The 19878-nt window shown below is 34.3% G+C and overlaps 2 protein-coding genes across 2 annotated transcripts in view; one reads left to right on the forward strand and one right to left on the reverse strand.

The window, feature by feature from the left end:
* The window catches only part of LOC125656182 (uncharacterized), a 374718-nt gene that overhangs the window by 253027 nt on the left and 101813 nt on the right, over nt 1-19878 (reverse strand). The window lies entirely within an intron of this gene.
* LOC130047790 (uncharacterized) lies at nt 14914-19167 on the forward strand. The gene is made up of 3 exons (XM_056143257.1): nt 14914-14998; nt 15875-15939; nt 18506-19167. The coding sequence occupies exons 2-3, from the start codon at nt 15881-15883 to the stop codon at nt 18951-18953; spliced, it is 507 nt and encodes a 168-aa protein (XP_055999232.1). The 5' UTR covers nt 14914-14998; nt 15875-15880; the 3' UTR covers nt 18954-19167.

Raw genomic sequence — 19878 nt, forward strand, 5'->3', positions numbered from 1 at the left:
TAATGTTCTCTTGAATTCAGTTTTATGATTTTTTGCTATACAAATTCTCTCTAACACAACTCTTTCACTATGGAGCTTTTAAGTTGTCACAATGTATTGTTGAATATTTTCATTGAAATCCACACGCGTAAATGGGTTTAAACCTGAGACTTGTTGCATAGAATTCAGAAGTTCTATACCCTGAGCCACTGAGCCCGAATGAAAAATATTTAACAAATTAAACAATAGATATTTTATGCGACAAACACTTTACTAGTATTAGGTTGATACTTAATTGTATTTTTCAATCTATATAGATTCTCTATCAGTTAATCATAGTTAAGTTTAAACTGAGGATTTTAAGTCAATATTGCATACAGGGAACTTTTTGCCACGTTTTATTTTTGCCTCTTTTGCTCTTCTTGTCATTGGGTGAAATTAATGTTTTTATCTCATTTCTCTTTTAACACAACTGTGTCTGGGCGAATTCAAAACGGGGCGAACCCGTCAGTAAGTGCAGAAAGGCGAAGGTCACATTTTATCCTCGTACCCCTCAATTCTTTAAAGGGAAAGATACTTGACCCCCTAAATTTTAAGGAATGTAATGGCACTAGAACATTAACCTATACAAGAATTTACGCTTATGCCGTTCGAGGTACATTTGATAGATCGAAACAGAAAAGGAATTGATAAACTGTTCAAAATTATGTAATGAACCGTCATTATGAAGATCTTGTCAGAAAATTGTTTGACTAAGTATCGGATTTCCCATGTTGTTTGGTATTCGTTTCAATATGGCCTATGTAATCCGAAATCCTCAGGGTCAAATTTTGTGCAACAACTTCACAATAAATGTTACCGCGACAGGGACAGGTAGCTGATAGTCATCCTGCGATGAGAACGCGGTTGACGTGAGATACCTCTAGATTACAATGTTTGATTTTTCACATCGCATGAACACGGTAAACCAGAGATCCCTGTTACCTGTACTGTAAATAAATGATAATTATGAATCTAGTTTATACATGATACATAATACCTGTATTCCGTCACGTTTTCTGATGACATTCCAATGTCATGGAATAATTTACTAGACATCTTACCCTGAAATGTGAAAGAAAGAAAAACCGAATTACTGAAGAATTTTGAAAATAGTGTCATACGACTCATTCGCTTTTTTTAAACAATGAACTTACTTAACGTACTTCATTTCTCTGGATATTTCTAGCTTTTCGTCAATGTGCATCTTGTTCGGATTATGTAAACTTGGTTGCATTACCAGAGATATATATTGGATGAAAATGAGAGAGAATTTTGTAAATTTCAAAGCAAAATCAATGTAATTTTAATTTTGAAATGTCGTAAAAACATATAACAAAATAAAAGAACAGTAATTGGGATGTGATGATATAGAAACATCTTATGCTTCTTGGTTTGTTTTTACTTTGGTATTGAGAGAGGTTCTGTTATTCAATATACATAATGCCTCAATCATCTCTCTTTCAAAACAAAGTAAGATTAAAATAATAAACTATAATGAATTTTCCCTCAAGAAGAATTGAATATGAAATCAATGCAATACATTTCTCAGGGTAATTTTTTCCTACTTTAACTTCGTCGACTGAAAAGTATGAATAATTCGTATTCTTAATTTCTTACAAAATACACACTGTAGCAATGCCATTGAAATATTCCCAAATGCTAATGAGTAACTGCATAATCTGAATAGCACATCCAGTGTTTTACTCATTGACATCTTGTTTCAATTTCAATTTTCAAGAAAGGATGAAAAACAATCAAGTATACTATGATAGAGTACTTATTGATATTTTCTATTTTGATACTGCTTCCTCGTATCATGGGCATTCATATTGAAATAAAATCACTCAATATACAATGCGCACTTCCTTTTGATCTCGTGGATTTTATGTTCCTTAAGTTGATTAAAATCATGTATATTAACAATTATTGTTGATTTTGAAGACAGAAAAAAGATTGAACTTGCAGTTTCAGATACACCTTGTCCTACGTAGGTTATCTTGTGCACTGTCAAAAACAGTGATCACGGTGTGTACATTTACTTAGTGATAAGAATTTGGTTCGATGAATTGTATTTTCAATGACTTGGACATGTTTTTGGATTAAAGTATATTCCTTTAGTCAGGGTTATGAAAGTCCACAAAAGAATTATTTGTTTACGAAGCACCATTTTAGAATAACGATAGTTTCGTTTTCGATTCACGCTATAACAACGCGTGTCAATAGACTGATAGCAAGTACTAAAATCAAACAAAGAACGATTGAAAAAGATCATATAGACCTTGAAAGAGGTTCGTACCTGATGTTTGGAGTTATGTCAATTTTTAAGGGATTTTTTTTGTTTATTTCTACTTTGAACGAAAAATAGAAAATTAAAAAGAAAAACTGGGGTCGCGATGCTTATTATTGAGCTACAGTGTTTGAAACGTGTCAACACAATATAAGCAACACAAATCAATCATTACATAAAAATGATTACTTAATCATATCTTCTAACAATACATGATATCAAATTTGAGAGTATTAGGAGTAATGTCAATTTCTAAAATTTCACATAATTTTCAAGGTCCTGTCTTAAGATTTAAAACGGAACTTTAAAAACTGGGTGATAGAGATCAATCTTTAAATTATGGGCGAACATATTGAATTTTGATACCAAATCTCGAGTAAATCAATTTAACCCTTTCTCTACCGGCACATTTTAAAGGTTTTTAAAGACTAAATGGCAATAGTTTGAAATCCATTTACATCTGCATATATCATGATTTTGGGTAGGGATATTTCAGAATGTTGTTAAGAATTGGACAGGGAACAATTTTCATAAAGTTTCTCATTTTATCCCATGACCTCAAGGAGTTTTACTGGGTCAAAGATCATTTAAGTGCACATTTTTGCAATCTTTTTCCCCCTGGAATATATGTATTACGACCTTCTTACTAGATTACAGTCAAATATAGAAAAATTTAAATGTATCAGCTGATGTTTTTTCTTTCTTTACAAATGCTACAAAAATATCACAATCAAATTAATCAATGTTATAAACAAATATTATTGGTTGCTAAGTAACAACACACAAAGTCCAATTTTGACCATAATGTGCTTTTCTGCATCCATTAGACACAATTTAAACATGATTAAATTGTATGATGGTTGGTAAATATCACATTATTTCAAAAATTTACGTTTTAACTAGATCTTAATCACTTTAAAAGAGATTTTAAGAAAAACTATAATGAAGAGAATCAAGGTCAAAGGTCATACAATAGAAATTTCGTACTTTATATACATCATTTTATAATAATGTGACGTTTTGCATTGATCAGGATCTATAAATTGATTGACGCTATTGTTTTCCGGGTAAGAGAGGTATGTTATTAACCTCTAGCTACCCCCAACTTGGGTACTATACCTATTGGTGAAATTCTTAAGTTGGATATTGGTTTGTTCAAAATGGGGCCTGCAATTCTTCCTAATTTTACTTCACTTGTTATTTTTTCCTTTGCAGCCTCTGGGAACTTTAGGACTGATTTTTTTTTCACCCCTAATCTTGGACCTTGATAGCCAATTCGGAAACCCAACTAAAAACCTTGCAATAATTGATTTGCCACCTCATTGTTTAGGTAATTTCCCAAAAAAATTTGCAATTCCCCATCTACCATGATAATTGCTTGTTTTTCAGGTTCATTGGCGTTAACCAACAATGTGGCTAAATCAACATAGTGTCCATTAATAATCTTATTTCTCGTATCTTGAGACACGTTCAGCCCTAAAGTATTGTTATAACTAACGACCATTTGGGGCGTATCAGAGTTTTCATTCAAAGAAAACGGACCTTCAGTTTCTACTGTACCTGCTTCGGTGTTTGGAGTTGGGTCCTGCGCCATGTGTTCCGAAAAATTATCCCCGGTTCCCCAACCTCTGCCGTTAGCCTGCTTTCCCTCCTGCTATTCGTCGCTTGCGTCATTTTCATTTCTTTGTACCCCTACCCTCTTTTCAACTATTCTTTTTGACTTCTTAATTTTCGGTATGTCTGATCAAACTCTAAACACGAGGTTTCGTTACCTTTTAAAATCTAACAACATCGACGTAATCTTTCGCGTTTTCTGTAATATTTGTGTATATTATTTCACCCACACTATTAAATGACTTAAATTCGAGTCAATAAGAAAATACTCAATATAACTTTTTTCCATTCAACTTTTCCCTGGTGACGCGATGATCTCTTTTTCAAGAAGGAAGAACTCTAATAGCAAAACCAGTACATGAAAGAATTTCCGGAAATAGCAATTCCTGAATTCATTAAAATTATAACTCAACATTTGCGTCATGCTGAAATAAATGGATTTATTTTTTAATCAATAAATCTTATCATTCTACAATATACCTTTATACCGTATTAACTGATCATGAGAAAATTGACACATCTCGCTTGCTTGAGTTTTACTAATGCATAAATTAAGTTGATAACTGATAATTCAATTTTACAATCATAAAAATCAATCAATATATGTTGCAAATGAAATTCATAAATGACAGAAGAACATTTGTCATTCAGTGAAAACCAATCATCTGTATTTCGAGAGCCATATAACGATCTAGTTCGTCAGCACAACCTCGCATTGGGTCAAATGCTGTCTAATGTGTTTCATACCGATTGTTAAGCCGTTCTTGGCACACTGGTTTTGACTGCGGATAGCTTCGTTTACCTTATCAGGATATGGGGCTCACGGCGGGTGTGACCGGTCGACAGGGGATGCTTACTCCAACTAGGCACCTGATCCCACCTCTGGTGTGTCAAGGGGTCCGTGTTTGCCCAACTATCTATTTTGTATTGCTTACAGGAGTTATGACATTGATCACTGTTCGTTATCTTCACCTTCCATACACATGTAAACATGGCGATGCACAGACAAGTTTTTCTTGAACTGTTTTCAAAGCAATGGATATACATGTAATCTGGTAACATTAAACTAAATACTTGGAATATTTGTTTTTCAAAATAGATTTAGAATACCCCTACTATCTCACCCTTTTCGTCAGCAAAAAAAAAACAACCCTGAATGTAGGCCGTTTCAAACTGCCATGCTGTCATAGTGACTAAATTCGTATCTATATAGGAAAACGATCAGGTGTACATTTTTGAGCCGTAGTAGAATAGAAATAACGTACTTCTTTTCATATATCTTGCAGCATAACCTCGTTGATCTCGAAATGTTGTTTGAAATAGAAAAGCCTCGGCATTTATATTTCAAAACATTTCATAACTTGGGAGATTATCCTGCAAGATACACGAAAATGCGATCATTATATCTTAAATATACTTTTCGTCGTACTCGTATAACTAGCGAACAAGCCGTTTGTGCAATTAAAAGGGGTCCAACTTTTAATTTTGTATTGCTTATAGGAGTTATGAAATTCATCACTATTCGTTATCTTTACTCTTTCATACCCTATACCATATACCTGTACATATATATTATTACTGCATATGTCAAGATGCATTAGGTATTCAGTTATGTAAGTACCCTGGGGTCATCCCAACCCTATTTCATGATTGTTGAAATATATTTAAAAGAATTGAGATTCTAACCCCCTAAACCAAATATATCCCTGCTTCACATATCAAGATGCATTAAGAATTCTGGTGGGCATGTACCCTGGGGTCATTCCAACTGTCATCATATTTTGATTGTTCAAATATTTTTAAAATGGTTGAGATTCCAACCCTTGATGTAAATATAAAATTATTTTTGCTGTACATGACACCATGCAATGAACACCTCGTTTTTGTTCGGTTTTCAACCCATTTGCCCCTCAAGGTGAAATAAAAGTTATTGCACATCTAAAAAGGACACCACCAATAACCTCTTAATATATGATTTGGCTACTGTATTAATTGTAAGACGAGTTCTGGGAACCAAGATTTTTTATAGAAAAAAAATCGTTATCTTAATCACTAATTAGTCCCCAAGGTAAAAATGAAAATTCTGAAATCTAACTCGACATCTATATGATACCATGCTTTGGGAAGCAAGGGGTTATTTTTGTTCATAAAAATGTCATTTTTGATCCCCATTCCTCCCCTCCCCCGGATAAATATGAAACTTCTGAAACCTTATTGCACATCTACAGGATATCGCCTTTCATATTCCAAAATATTGATTAGTAACTGCTTGCGATAAAAGAGGAGTCTGTGGAAGAAAAAAGCGTGACAGAGGAAATGACGGATCAGGATAACAATATACCCGAAAAAGTACGGGCATAATAAAGAAGTCCTCTAAAGGAGACATACTTGTCTTTTCAACACAAATTACTAGATGCTAACATACAAATTGGCTAACGATAGGTATATACAAGTATCCGGTTTTATTTGTGCAGTGTATGAATTCAGTTGTTGATGGGGAGAATGTAAATAAATATCGCTGATGGTGATTTGTTTGATCAAATGTGTATTGTTTAACGTCCCTCCCGAGAATTTGTCACCCATATAAAACGTCAACTTTATCGGTGAAGGGTTGCAAAATTTAGGCATACGTGTACGCTCAGAGCTTACGGCCTTTGAGAAGAGAGGTATCTTTATCGTGCCACACCTGTTGTGACACGGGGTCTCGGTTTTTGCCGTCTCATCCGATGGAATGCCCCATTTAGTCGCTTCTTGCGACAAGCAAGGGGTATTGTGGATCTATTCTAACCCGGATCCCCACAAAATTTGATTTGTTTGATCACGAGGGGAGGGGGGGGGGGGGGCTTCGATAATGGTGGAAATAATGTCTGGGAGATTACAAACTTTCCGTTTCGCTAAATGTGGATGTACGTCTTGGTGTATATATATTTTTCGTTTTAGCGTTAGTCCTTCCAAGGGTGTACAAGTATGCTTTCTAACAGGTGAGAGCGATTTTTGTGGGTGAAATATTTAAATACATTATTTGGAAGCATAGACTTTTGGTTGGGATAAAATATCCTAGGATATTCCCGCTTATTCCTCACCTATGGTGCCAGGGGCCCATTGGATTGGATGTGGTTTTGTATTAATTACATACGTATATATTTAAATACATACACGATATTACTTTTAAAAAATGGAAATATAAGACATATACGCATACATATAGATAAATTCGATATCCATAATACTATATCAAATACATACAAATATGGTAGAGATATTTTTTCAATAAGCCATGCCGCCTGTGGGGAACAACCTTAAACACACAGTGTCCATATTTTCCCCTCCAGGCAGCGCTACTGAAGGGCAGACCCTTTCAGCTAATCTGACTATTATTAATTATTATCATCACAAAGTCATAGAAATATCATCAAATCATTTATAATTGAAGTTCAAATTCAGTGTTTATAAGTCTCATATTGGAACATTAAGTTTGTTTTTACAAAATAGGAAATGTCATTAATATTGTCTTCTTTATTTTCATAACTTAGCTTCATCTTTATTTTATATATGTAAAAACTGTATATGATCATAAATGATTTATTGAAATGTTAGTTATATTCACTTCACGAAAAAATCCTAATGTTACATGTTTCCATTTTAAATTAAATTTCAAATGATTTTCTAATTTCTTCCATATCAATTGTACGTTTCTACACTCAAAGATTAAATGTTTTGTGTCTTCGAGTGTTTGGAAAGACGGGAATTCATTAGATAAGTACTTATTCCATTTGTGAACAGATTTATTATTGATAGGTAGATTTTTTTGTAAGAGTTTGTAATTAAATTCTGCTAATTGCTTGTCTTTGATTAAAGTGATTTTTGACTGATAAATATTTGTTTTGTTTTCTTCAAAATTAAAATTGAAGCTTTTTGCCGAAAATCTCTCACAGTAGGGTTTAATAAAGATTTTTTTGATAAAGATATCATATATTGTTTTGCTATTTATCAAGTTTAGGGATATTCTTCTCTTGTTTTTTAACAAAATGTTACTTTGTTTTCCTATGTTTATATAGACTCCTTTTGAAGTATCGTGATATTTTTGACAGGTTCTATAACCTTTTTCAGTGTGTTACTTTCGCAAATCCAGTTAGACTTGTTGACAACAATGTTAGAAAAATAATTGATATCATGAAAATTTCCGTTTTCATCAAACATGTCTTTAATGTATAAAACTCCACTTTTTGTCCATCATGCACTGAAAAGTTTACCATTAAATCGACTCAAGTTGTTTAACCATATAGTTTGAGACAATACTTCGACATCAGACATCTCTTTTATTTTATGTGTTTTACGTTTGCATTCTTTCAATGTGGATGCAATGATAATGTATATGATGTGGAAAATTTGACTAGTCCACAAGGAAATAACGTGAATGTGATGGGACTCTTTCCCAATACCCGAAGACGGAAACGCAGTCATGGACATCGTTCATATAAAAGACCAAGTATAAATGATGTCACGTTTGATTCACTTTACGTCAACAGACAATTAGGTCCACATCATATTCGTACAAAACTTTACTCTTATCCTTGGACGAATTTGGCTCCACTTTTTTGGCAAGCTGTTTTTGGCTATATTTAGCTCTAAAACTTCATAGTTATTTCGGATTTCAAACATTTCGGTTGACCATCACTGAAGAGACATTATTTGTCGAAATGCGCATCTGGTGCATCAAAATTGCTACCGTATAAGTTTTACATTGGGAGTTTTACACACGTTATTTGAAGAATGGTCTATACTTGGATTTTTCAACACCTGAATATAGACTGAACTCTATGATTGTGGATGTTGCCTACCACAGGCTCTATAAACCAGCACAGACCATGGATGATATTCCTTCCAAATCATGCCGCCAGTTCCTTAAACTCAAATTTACAAACAAAGGAATAGATGCCGTCAACATAAGCAACATTCTTCGTCATAAAAGGGTTCAGTCGTGTATTTCGACTTATTTCAAGTTCAACTCTACACCCTGTATTTCCTAAAGCTATACTTCTACTATTGCATCCAAACTTTTTAATTATAAACAAACGTTGCAGTGCTTAGATATAGACCATCTTATACGTAATCAACCAACATGTTCTTGTTCTTCGTCTTCTTCCAACTATAGTCCAGCTGGATATGTCATTACTGGTGATGTTGATATAGTTGAAAATGAGGACCTCAAATCACTTATTCTTAGATGTTCTAAATACAGGTAATTGGCGACAAAACTTCATCTCTATTATGAGTTCTGTCGAAGATTATGCCAGACGATGGGCTAAATATGAAAAAGAAGAACTTGATACATTGTCAGAATGGGTTAAAAGCATATGGGGGATATTAAATTCCCGCATTAGACACATGAAAACAAAAGTACGTACCATCTATCCTTCTGTGTTTAGTAAACCAGAAGTGATAAAAGAATTAGATAGGTTACATGAGGAATGTGTTTTGGTTCCAGCTGACAAAGCTAGTAACAACATTGTCTTTGTTTGTAAGGCTCATTATTACAACTGTATTTTAAACGAACTTGGCATTAATTCCACTTTTGGTAATCATATTTATACTCTAACTGCCCTTTAAAAAGATGAAATTCTTCAAAACCATGCTTCAGTTTTAAACACATTTAATATTCCAGTCAATGGGTCGAATGAATATGAGTTACCGTGACTATACTGGATTCCTAAACTACATAAAAACCCTTACAAACAAAGATACATTGCTGGATCCAGTAAGTGCCCTACCAAGCCCCTATCTTTGCTCCTCACGAAAATGTTAACAGCTGTGAAGGAGAAACTTCAAACTTGCTGTGCAACTACATATGCCAGAAGAGGTGTTAATTAAATGTGGATTCTAAAAAATTCTAAAGAACTTTTAGTAAACTTGAAATCGCAGAATTATTCCCAAATCAATAACATTAAAACCTATGACTTTTCAACACTATACACGACCATTCCTCACGATAAATTAAAGACTAAACTTTTTGACATCATAAACAGTTGCTTCTTCAACAAAAACGGAAAAAGGAAATATTCATATCTAGTGATCAGTCATTCAAAAACTTACTTTGTTAAATACCACTAGGTTTCCACGCACAAGTACTATGCAGTTGAAATAAAAAAAATATGCTAGAGTTCGTCAATGACAATATCTTCGTGGTCTTTGGTGACCAGGTCTTCCAACAGCCTGTTGGAATTCCCATGGGCACGAATTTTGCTCCTTTGTTAGCTGACCTGTTTTTATATTCATATGAAGCAGAATTTATTCAACAAAAATTCTACGTGAGGAGAAAAAATCTCTCGCTGTGGCCTTCAATTCGACTTTTAGATATATCGATGACGTTTTCTCTATTAACAACGGTAGCTTTCATTCATATGTCGATTTGATATATCCCTGTGAGCTCGAAATAAAGGACACCACAGAGTCGTCCACTTCTGCTTCATACTTAGATATTTTATTGAAAGTAGACATTAACGGCAAACTGACAACTCAAGTACATGACAAACTTCCCATATTTATGTAGCAATATTCCATTATCACCTGCATATGGTGTTTATACATCTCATACTGATTCGATAGGCAAGAGCTTGTTCTGCGTATAGTCAGTTTTTAAATTGAGGTAAGATACTGACAAACAAGTTGATGGTACAGGGATTTCAACAGTCTCGATTGAAGTCAGCATTTCGCAAATTCTATGGTCGTTATAACGATCTACTTCGTCAGTAAAACCTCGCATTGGGTCTAAAGCTGTCTGACGTGTTTCATACCGATTGTTAAGCCGTTCTTGGCACACTGATTTTGACTGCGGATAACTCCGTTTACCTGATCAGAATATAGGACTCACGGCGGGTGTGACCGGTCAACAGGGGATGCTTACACCTCTTGTGTCTCCAGGCGTCCGTGTTTGCCCAACTATCTATTTTGTATTGCTTATAGGAGTTATGAGATTGATTACTGTTCGTTATCTTCACCTTGCACTAGACTCTTATAAACACATCAAAAATTCTACTTCTAACCACTGGTATAAAAGGAGAGTACATTTCAAAGCTATATTTTTTGAAAGCAGTTTCGACACACTGAATTTCAATCAAGGGTAATTAAACAAACTATTTTAAAATATTCGGACAAGATTTTAAAATACAATTCAGACACGTGAGTTTTGCAATAGCGTTTTGACATCTAATCCGGCAGTTTGAAAAAAGGTCTAAATGTTACGACACTCTCCTCGTCGTAACAGCTCAAGTTGCAGTGATTTGAAGTCATTCTCCATTATGACATCATATATTGGTATTTCGAAGAAATCAAGGCACAAAGTGCATTGTGTTATTTTATGGGAAGCCTGAACCTAGCCGCGTTGCCAATGCCCTTGCATGATCAGATTAATGACCCTACCCCACCGGATTTCATGAATTTCGGCAGTTTGCTCTACAATTGCATTGAAAAGAAGTGTGTACCTGATCTGTACTGATCCAATGATTCATTTGTAATGATTTACCAGCACATATGGTGCAGGAGCACCCAATATGCACACTTTCTCAGAAAATATGCTGAAAGCATGCAGCTTTAATAGGGCTAAAGACCCAAATAAAATACCGTACGGTTTCCTCACGGATCACTGGATGTGGGCGGAGCTCATCTATGGTCATTGTTATTTACCTGGAATTTACCTGGCCAAGAGACCAGGGTGCTGTGTATACTTTTGATGTACACAGGAAGGGTTTCAGGGCTGTCTGCAGTGATTATATGGTCATAGTGTTTGTATAATGGTTGTATCACTATGGCTAGATGACACACAGTTTAAAACACCTCCCATTTATCTCTCTCTTATACTCTCAGTCATTGACTCAATGAACAATTTTTTGCTGTTATTGTTATCAAAACACCTCTCTGGGGCCCCCCTCACCACAGTCTCTGCAGATATCACTGCACCTGAGATCTATTGTTAAAAGTTTGATTAACAGGCGGCCTACCATTGAATACCATACGCCTGATCGTTTTCCTATATAGATACGAATTTGGTCACTATGACGTCATGGCAGTTTGAAACGGCCTACATTCAATTTGTTTTTTGCTGACGAAAAGGGGGACATAGTAGGGGTATTCTAAATCTATTTTGAAAAACAAATATTCCAAGTATTTAGTTTAATTTTACAGATTATATAAATTGCTTTGAATACAGTTCAAGAAAAACTTGTCTGTGCATGACATGTTTAAATGTGTATGGCTCTCGAAATAAAGATGATTGGTTTTCACTGAATGACAAATGTTCTTCTGCCATTGATGAATTAGTTTTACAACATATATTGTTTGATTTTTATGATTATAAAATTGAATTATCAGTTATCAACCTTAATTCGGCATTAGCAAATCTCAAGCAAGCGAGATATGTGTCAATTTTTTCATGATCAGTTAATACGTATAAAGTTATATCGTAGAATAATAAGATTTATTGATTAAAAAATAAATCCATTTATTTCAGCATGAAGCAAAAGTTGAGTTATAATTTTAATGAATTCAGGAATTGTTATTTCCGGAAATTCTTTCATGTACTGGTTTTGCTATTAGAGATCTTCCTTTTTGAAAAGGAGATCATCGAGTCACCACGGAAAAGTTGACTGGAAAAAAATTTCAATTGTGTGCAAATTTTCTATTGAGTATTTTCTTATTGATTCGAATTTAAGTCAGTTAATAGAGTAGGTGAAATAATATACCCAAATATTACAAAAAGAGCGAAATATTACGTCGATGTTGTTCGATTTTACAAGGTAACGAAACCTCGTGTTTAGAGTTTGATCAGACATGCCGAAAATTAAGAATTCAAAAAGAAGAGCTGAAAAGAGGGTAGGGCTGCAGGGAAATCAAAATGACGCAAGTCACAAATAGCAGGAGGGGAATCAGGTTAACGGTAGAAGTCAAGGGACCAAGAATAACTCTTCGGGACACATGGCGCAGGATCCAACTCCAAACACCGAAGCAGGTACAGTAGAAACTGAAAGTCCGTTTTCTTTGAATGAAAACTCGGATACGCCTCAGATAGTCGTTAGTTATAACAATACTTTAGGGCTGAACGTGTCGAAAGATACGAGAAACAAGATTATTAATGGGCAATATGTTGATTTAGCCAGGTTAACTCCAATGAACCTTAAAAACAAGCAATTATCATGGTAAATGGGGAATTGTAAACTACAGACAAAAATGTTAAGAAAATTAATAATATTCAACAATGGACGGATGCTTTCATCATACAATATGTATATACCAGCATATACTTGAAGGCCCATCCAACCAAGGCATTGGATCTTTTGAATATATAATTGACATTCGACTAGCAGCAGCGAGGTCATTCAGTTTGAGGTTCAAGGAGTATGACCAGCAATTCCGGTTTAAACTTGCAAATAATCCATCTGAAAACTGGGGGGTATTTGACCCTGAATTGTGGTTATTGTACATTACACCAAGTACTAAGTTTCTGGCTGCTGATTCACAAAACCAGAGTCAGAAGAAATGTTATACCTATAATTACCAAGGTTCTTGTTTTAGGGCTCCATGCAATTATTTACATTTGTGTCTGAAATGCAATGCCCCACATCCAATGATATTTTGTTCAAAGAAAGGGCAAGCACAATTCCCCAAGGGGGATAAGACATTTCGAGGCCAGGGTCAATACAGAGGCCAATGTCAAAATACAGGGGGAAGAGGGGGAGGGGTTGTAATAAAGAGGTGGTAGGGGGAATCACTAATATCTTGAAGTTAGGCTATATCATAATAAAATTAAAAAATTTAAAATCACTTTCGGAAAATTACCCAAACAATGAGATGGCAAATCAATTATTGCAAGGTTTTCAGTTTGGTGTCCGAATTGGCTATCAATGCCCAAGATTAGGGGGTGAATAAAAACAATTAAATAAGTCCTACAGTTCCCAGAGGCTACAAAGGAAAAAATAACAAGTGAAGTTAAATTAGGAAGAATTGCAGGCCCCTTTTTGAACAAACCAATATCCAACTTAAAAATTTCCTTTTTTGACTGTAATCTAGTGAGATGATTTGTAATATATATATTCCAGAGAAAAAATATTGCAAAATTGTGCACTTAAATGACTTTTGACCCAGTAGAACTCCATGAGGTCATGGGATAACATGATAAACTTTATAAAAATTGTTCCCTGTCCAATTCTTAACAAAATTCTGTCATATGCCTACCCAAAATCGTGATACATGCAGATGTAAATGGATTTAAAAATATTGTCATTTACTCTTTAAAAACCTCTAAAATGTGCTGCTAGAGAAAGGTTTCAATTGATTTACTCCAGATTTGGTATAAAAATTCAGTATGTTCGTCCATAAGTTAAATATTGATCTCTAACACCCACTTTTTAAATCTTAAGACAGACCTTGTAAATTATGTGAAATTTTACAAATTGACATTACTCCTAATATGTGCTTTTAAACTCTCAAAGTTGATATCATGATTTTTTTTCGTCTATCAAATGCAAAAAGGCCATCATTTCTTTCCATTACTTGTAATAAACTTTTTATCTGTATTGTTAGAAGATATGATTAAGTATTCATTTTTATGTTATGATTGATTTGTGTGGCATATATTGTGTTGACACGTTTGAAACACTGTAGCCCAACCCAGTTTTTCTTTTTAATTTCCTAATTCTTCATCAAAGTAGAAATAAACAAAACAATTCCCTAAAAATTGACACAACTCCAAACATCAGCTGCAAACCTCTTTCAAGGTCTATATGATCATTTTCAATGGTTCTTTGTTTGATTTCATTGCTGCCTTGTGACACGCGTTGTTATACCATGAACCGAAAACGAAACTATCGATATTCTAAAATGGTGCTTCGTAAGCAAATAATTCATTTGGGGTATTTCATAACCTTGACTAAAGGAATATACTTTAATCTAAAAATAAGACCAAGTCATTGAAAATACAATTCATCGAACCAAATTCTTATCACTAAGTAAATGTACACACCGTGATCACTGTTTTTGACAGTGCACAAGATAACCTACGTAGGACAAGGTGTATCTGAAACTGTAAGTTCAATCTTTTTTCTGTCTTTAAAATCAACAATAACTGTTAATAGATATGATTTAAATCAACTTAAGGAATATAAAATCTACGAGATCAAAAGGAAGTGCGTTTTGTATATTGAGTGATTATCTCAATACGAATGCCCATGTCACGAGGAAGCAGTATCAAAATAAAAAATATCATAATATACTTGATTGCTTGTCATCCTTTCTTGAAAATTGAAATTGAAACTAGATGTCAATAAGTACAATACTGTATGTGCTATTCAGATTATTCAGTTACTCATTAGCATTTGTGAATATTTCAAAGGCATTGCTACAGTGTGTATTTTGTAAGAAATTAAGAATACGAATTATTCATACTTTTCAGTCGACGAAGTTAAACTGGGAAAAAATAACCCCGAGAAATGTATTGCATTGATTTCATCTTTAAATCTTCTTGAGGGAAAATTGATTATAGTTTATTATTTTGATGTTACTTTGTTTTGAAAGAGAGATGATTGAGGCTTTATGTATATTTAAAAACAACCACTCTCAAGACCAAAGTAAAAACAAACCAAGAAGCATAAGATATTTCGATATCATCACATCCCAATTACTATTCTTTTATTTTGTTATGTTATTACGACATTTTAAAATTAAAGTTACATTGATTTTGCTTTGAAATTTACAGAATTTTCTCTCATTCTCATCTAATATTTATGTCTGGTAATGCACCCAAGTTTATATAATCCGAACAAGATGCACATTGACGAAAAGCTAGAAATATCCAGAGAAATAAAGTACGTTAAGTAAGTTCATTGTTTAAAAAAACAAACAAATGAGTCGTATGACATTTTCTTCCAAATTCTTCAGTCATTCGATTTTTTTTTATTTCAGGGTAAGATGTCTAGTCAACTATTCCATGACCTTGGAATGTCATCGGAAAACGTGACGGAATACAGGTAATATGTATCATGTATAAACTAGATTCATAATTATCATTTATTTAGTATTGGAGTTAGGAACGTGTTAATGAATGATTATTGTGAAGTTGTTGCACAAAATTTGACCCTGAGGATTTTGTATTACTGTACATAGTCCATATTGAAACGAATACCAAATAACATGGGAAATCAGATACTTAGTCAAACAATTTTCTGACAAGATCTTCATAATAACGGTCCATTACACAATTTTGAACAGTTTATCAATTACCTTTCTGTTTGGATCTGTTAAAGGACACATCTCATGTTTTTAAACTTTTTAATTTGTTCAGCAAAATTAATTCATTTCATGCCTAAAACTACTTTACATGTGTTTTAAATGAAGCAGTCTGCGTAATTTTCGAATTTGAAAGCGATGAAATTCAAATCTTGCGATATGCATATTTTCTTCGATATTTTACGCGCCATTATCTGTGACGTCATATGCGACCTCGAGCGAGAAGATTTGAAAACAGTTGATAGCCATTTCATAAACAGATTAGATTTAATTGACAAACAAACAATTATCACATTAACAGCTTGTAAATAACACTGCATTAGGGTGTTTTGTGCCGTTTAAGCGTGTACTTGCTGTCAGTAGAGAGGATTTGGACTGTGTTTTTTTCAATTTTCGAAAGAAGGTATGAGGGACAAGCCGTGAATATTTTTTGTCGGCACAACGACTTTGCCATAGAAACTCCCAGTAGAATTTGTCCCTGTACTTTTCCAAACAAGCACTTGGACAAAGACGTAGATAAACTGCAAGAAAATTGTTCTATCGAAGCTACGCACTGTTACATATAGGCCTACGGCATATGCTTTCCGTTCTGCTCTCGAATTCAATACACACTCGCACCAACTGACCTTCACCTTGTAACAACATATAGGCAGAACTATGCTAGCAGTGCCTACCAACTGGTAGTTTTAAAAAGGAAATTTAAAGATAAAAGATAATTGAACTTTCAATTGTAAATAAAAAAAAAAAATTCCGACTTTTGAATTGAATTATAATTAATGCTTTCATTTTTTTTTAAAGAAACGCGTACGTGTTTACAACAACAGCACGCCGCGCTCCCACTTCGTAAGTAACAACGTGTTAATAACAAAAAATAATTATTAGGCCTAATAAAATTGCTTTAATAAAATAATTTAAAAGTATCGTGATTTTCACAATAAGTTTGATCATTATTATTTTTTTCCCCGAAATGCACCCGTGACAGTAGCCCTAGTTGTCAATGATACATAATCGTATCATAATTTAGGCCTATCTAACTTCTCCAAAAATAAATTTAATAATAATTGCACTGTTTATTTTAGTAAAGCAACAACGCTAATTACAGTTGTTTACAGAAATGGCATTACCAAATAGTGTTTAGACAGTGATCCCATGTATACATGTAAATATTATTTACTCGCAAATTTATGCAGATTTCATACTCGCTTTTCTCGCACTGGTGGCTAAAAGATATAAGACTCGGGAAATTTGTCAACATCGAAATAAATGTTATCCATGGTAAATAAACTAGGCCCCTAAAACCCGAGTTTTTAAAAATATCTAACACTACTTTTACAACAAGTTGATCGACGAAGGTCGCATATGACGTCACTGTACCACGTGACTACCTATCTAATTAACTAGGCTTTTTGAAATCGGGGCTTACATTTAAGTCCGTATTGTGACTAATTATCGCAATACTTCAGCGAACGAACTATTGCAATTAATTTCTATAAGCATAAGGAAGACAAAATGCATATAATTCTGTATACTTTGAAAACACGAGATGTGTCCTTTAAATGTACCTCGAACGACATAAGCGTAAATTCTTGTATAGGTTAATGTTCTAGTACCATTACATTTCTTAAAAGTTAGGGAGTCAAGTTTTTTTCCCTTTTAAGAATTGATGGGTACGAGGATAAATGGCGACGTTCGCCTTTCTGCACTTGCTGAAAAGTTCGCTCCGTTTTGAATTTGCCCAGACACAGTTGTGTTAAAAGGGAGATGAGATAAAAACATTAATTTCACCAAATGAGAAGAAAAGCAAAAGGGGCAAACATAAAACGTGGCAAAAAGTTCCCTGTATGCAATATTGACTTAAAATCCTCAGTTTCAACTTAATTATGATGAACTGATAGAGCATCTATATAGATTGAAAAAATACAATTAAGTATCAACCTAATACTAGCAAAGTGTTTTGTCATATAAAGTATCTATTGTTTAATTTGTTCAATGCTTTTCATTCAGGCTCAGTGGCTCAGAGTATAGAGCTTTTGTATACTATGCGACAAGTCTCTGGTTTAAATCCCATTCACACGTGTGGATTTCAATGAAAATATTCAACAATACATTTTGTGACAACTTAAAAGCTCCATGGTGAAAGAGTTGTGTTAAAGAGAATTTGTTTATCAAAAAAATCATAAAATTGAATTCAAGAGAACATTACTAAGCAGTTGTCCAAAACTCCCTATTGCTGATAAATAATGGAACTCTGAAACAATAGAATGACGTTACAGGCGGAATTTCACCAATATTGCCGTTTTTATTTAGAACGTTACAACCTGGTGATCAGCTGGCAGTTGAAGGAGAGATGCATGGCATTGACTACTATCACCACGGTATCTTCATCAGCCACACGGAAGGAATAATCGAATACGGTGGAGAAAACAAAGCAAATGCAAGGGTGAGGCAAGTGGATTTGCTCCAATTCACCGGATATGGAAAAAGAAGATTGGTAAAAATAACATACCCAGACGACCAGTGTCTGCCTCCTGATGAAGTGGTAGAAAACGCCAAGAAACTCCTGGCTAATCCAAGTAAATGGGGAGGATATAACGCCATAAAGAATAACTGCGAACACTTCGCAATGAAATGCAAAACCGGCATGGCCGTCTCAATTCAAGTTATTGAAAAACTAAAAGAATGCATCAAGAATCCTTTCCAAGCACTGAGATATTCCGTTGCTTCGAGTTTTGGAGGTGGCTCTAGCATTTCGTAATCTTTATGAAATGTCTCGAGAAGATTATGACAATTGAAATTTTAGTATTCTAGTGTGTGCTCATTTTCTAAACATGTGATTCTGTATTTTCTGTAAATTCTAATTTCATTCAAAATGTACATAAGTATAGATTTCAAATCTTTTGAAGAATTTGTACATATTTCATTCATTGGTAGTAAAAGTATTATTACGTGAGATAAATATTTAACCAAACTTGAAAGGTCTATAATGTTTGCTTACTAAAACAACCACATTTTCCTTTACAATGTTTAGGCATAATGAGCGATAATTTAGGAAGTCTGGCATTAAAGTTTGCCCTAAATGACGATTACAATTAGCCACTAAATATCAAGTATAGTTTCTTTGTTCATCGGTCTTTTTTTACGTTCCTTGGAAAATGTTCATTCACATTTCGACGGCATTAGCTGTAGGTCATTTCCAATGGGAGTTATAGTGTAGCGGGAAGCGACTCTTTCACCGGCGTTAGTTCTCGCGGCGCCAATTTGGCGACCCAACTGTTCTCGCTAAAGATTGCGAAGCTTCCTCCTAGATGATAGTCCTTCCACTTCCGCCAAAATAGTGAAATTTCTCTTTCTGCCCAAGATAGATGTGGTTCCGCTTAAAATAGAGACTTACCAAATTGGGGACATTTCCGTATCCTCCCAAACCACAGTATTTTCTTTTGTCTTAAATGGCGATACTTCCGCCCAAAATGGTTATTGTCGTATCACAGACGGTGTTTGCTTGGGTAGCATTAAAAGGAGGACACCCTACGCCGTTTCTCGGTCCAAATCAATAACGTGTTTGTCCACCCCTGGCTTCCGTCGCTGCTTTTACTTTCCTTAGCATTGACCCCATTAAGGTGTTAATTGACGTTTGAAAGATATTATTCCACTCCTGAATAAGGGCCTTGTGTGATTTGAGC

The sequence above is a fragment of the Ostrea edulis genome, chromosome 7 (genome assembly GCF_947568905.1).
Source record: "Ostrea edulis chromosome 7, xbOstEdul1.1, whole genome shotgun sequence".
Taxonomy (NCBI): domain Eukaryota; kingdom Metazoa; phylum Mollusca; class Bivalvia; order Ostreida; family Ostreidae; genus Ostrea; species Ostrea edulis.

Bases quoted from the DNA above. Each gene is read 5' to 3' on its own strand.
- LOC130047790 (XM_056143257.1), top strand. From the start codon at position 15,881: ATGTCTAGTCAACTATTCCATGACCTTGGAATGTCATCGGAAAACGTG. The intron at 15,940-18,505 runs GTAATATGTATC...GTTTTTATTTAG, and splicing joins GAAAACGTGACGGAATACAG to AACGTTACAACCTGGTGATC.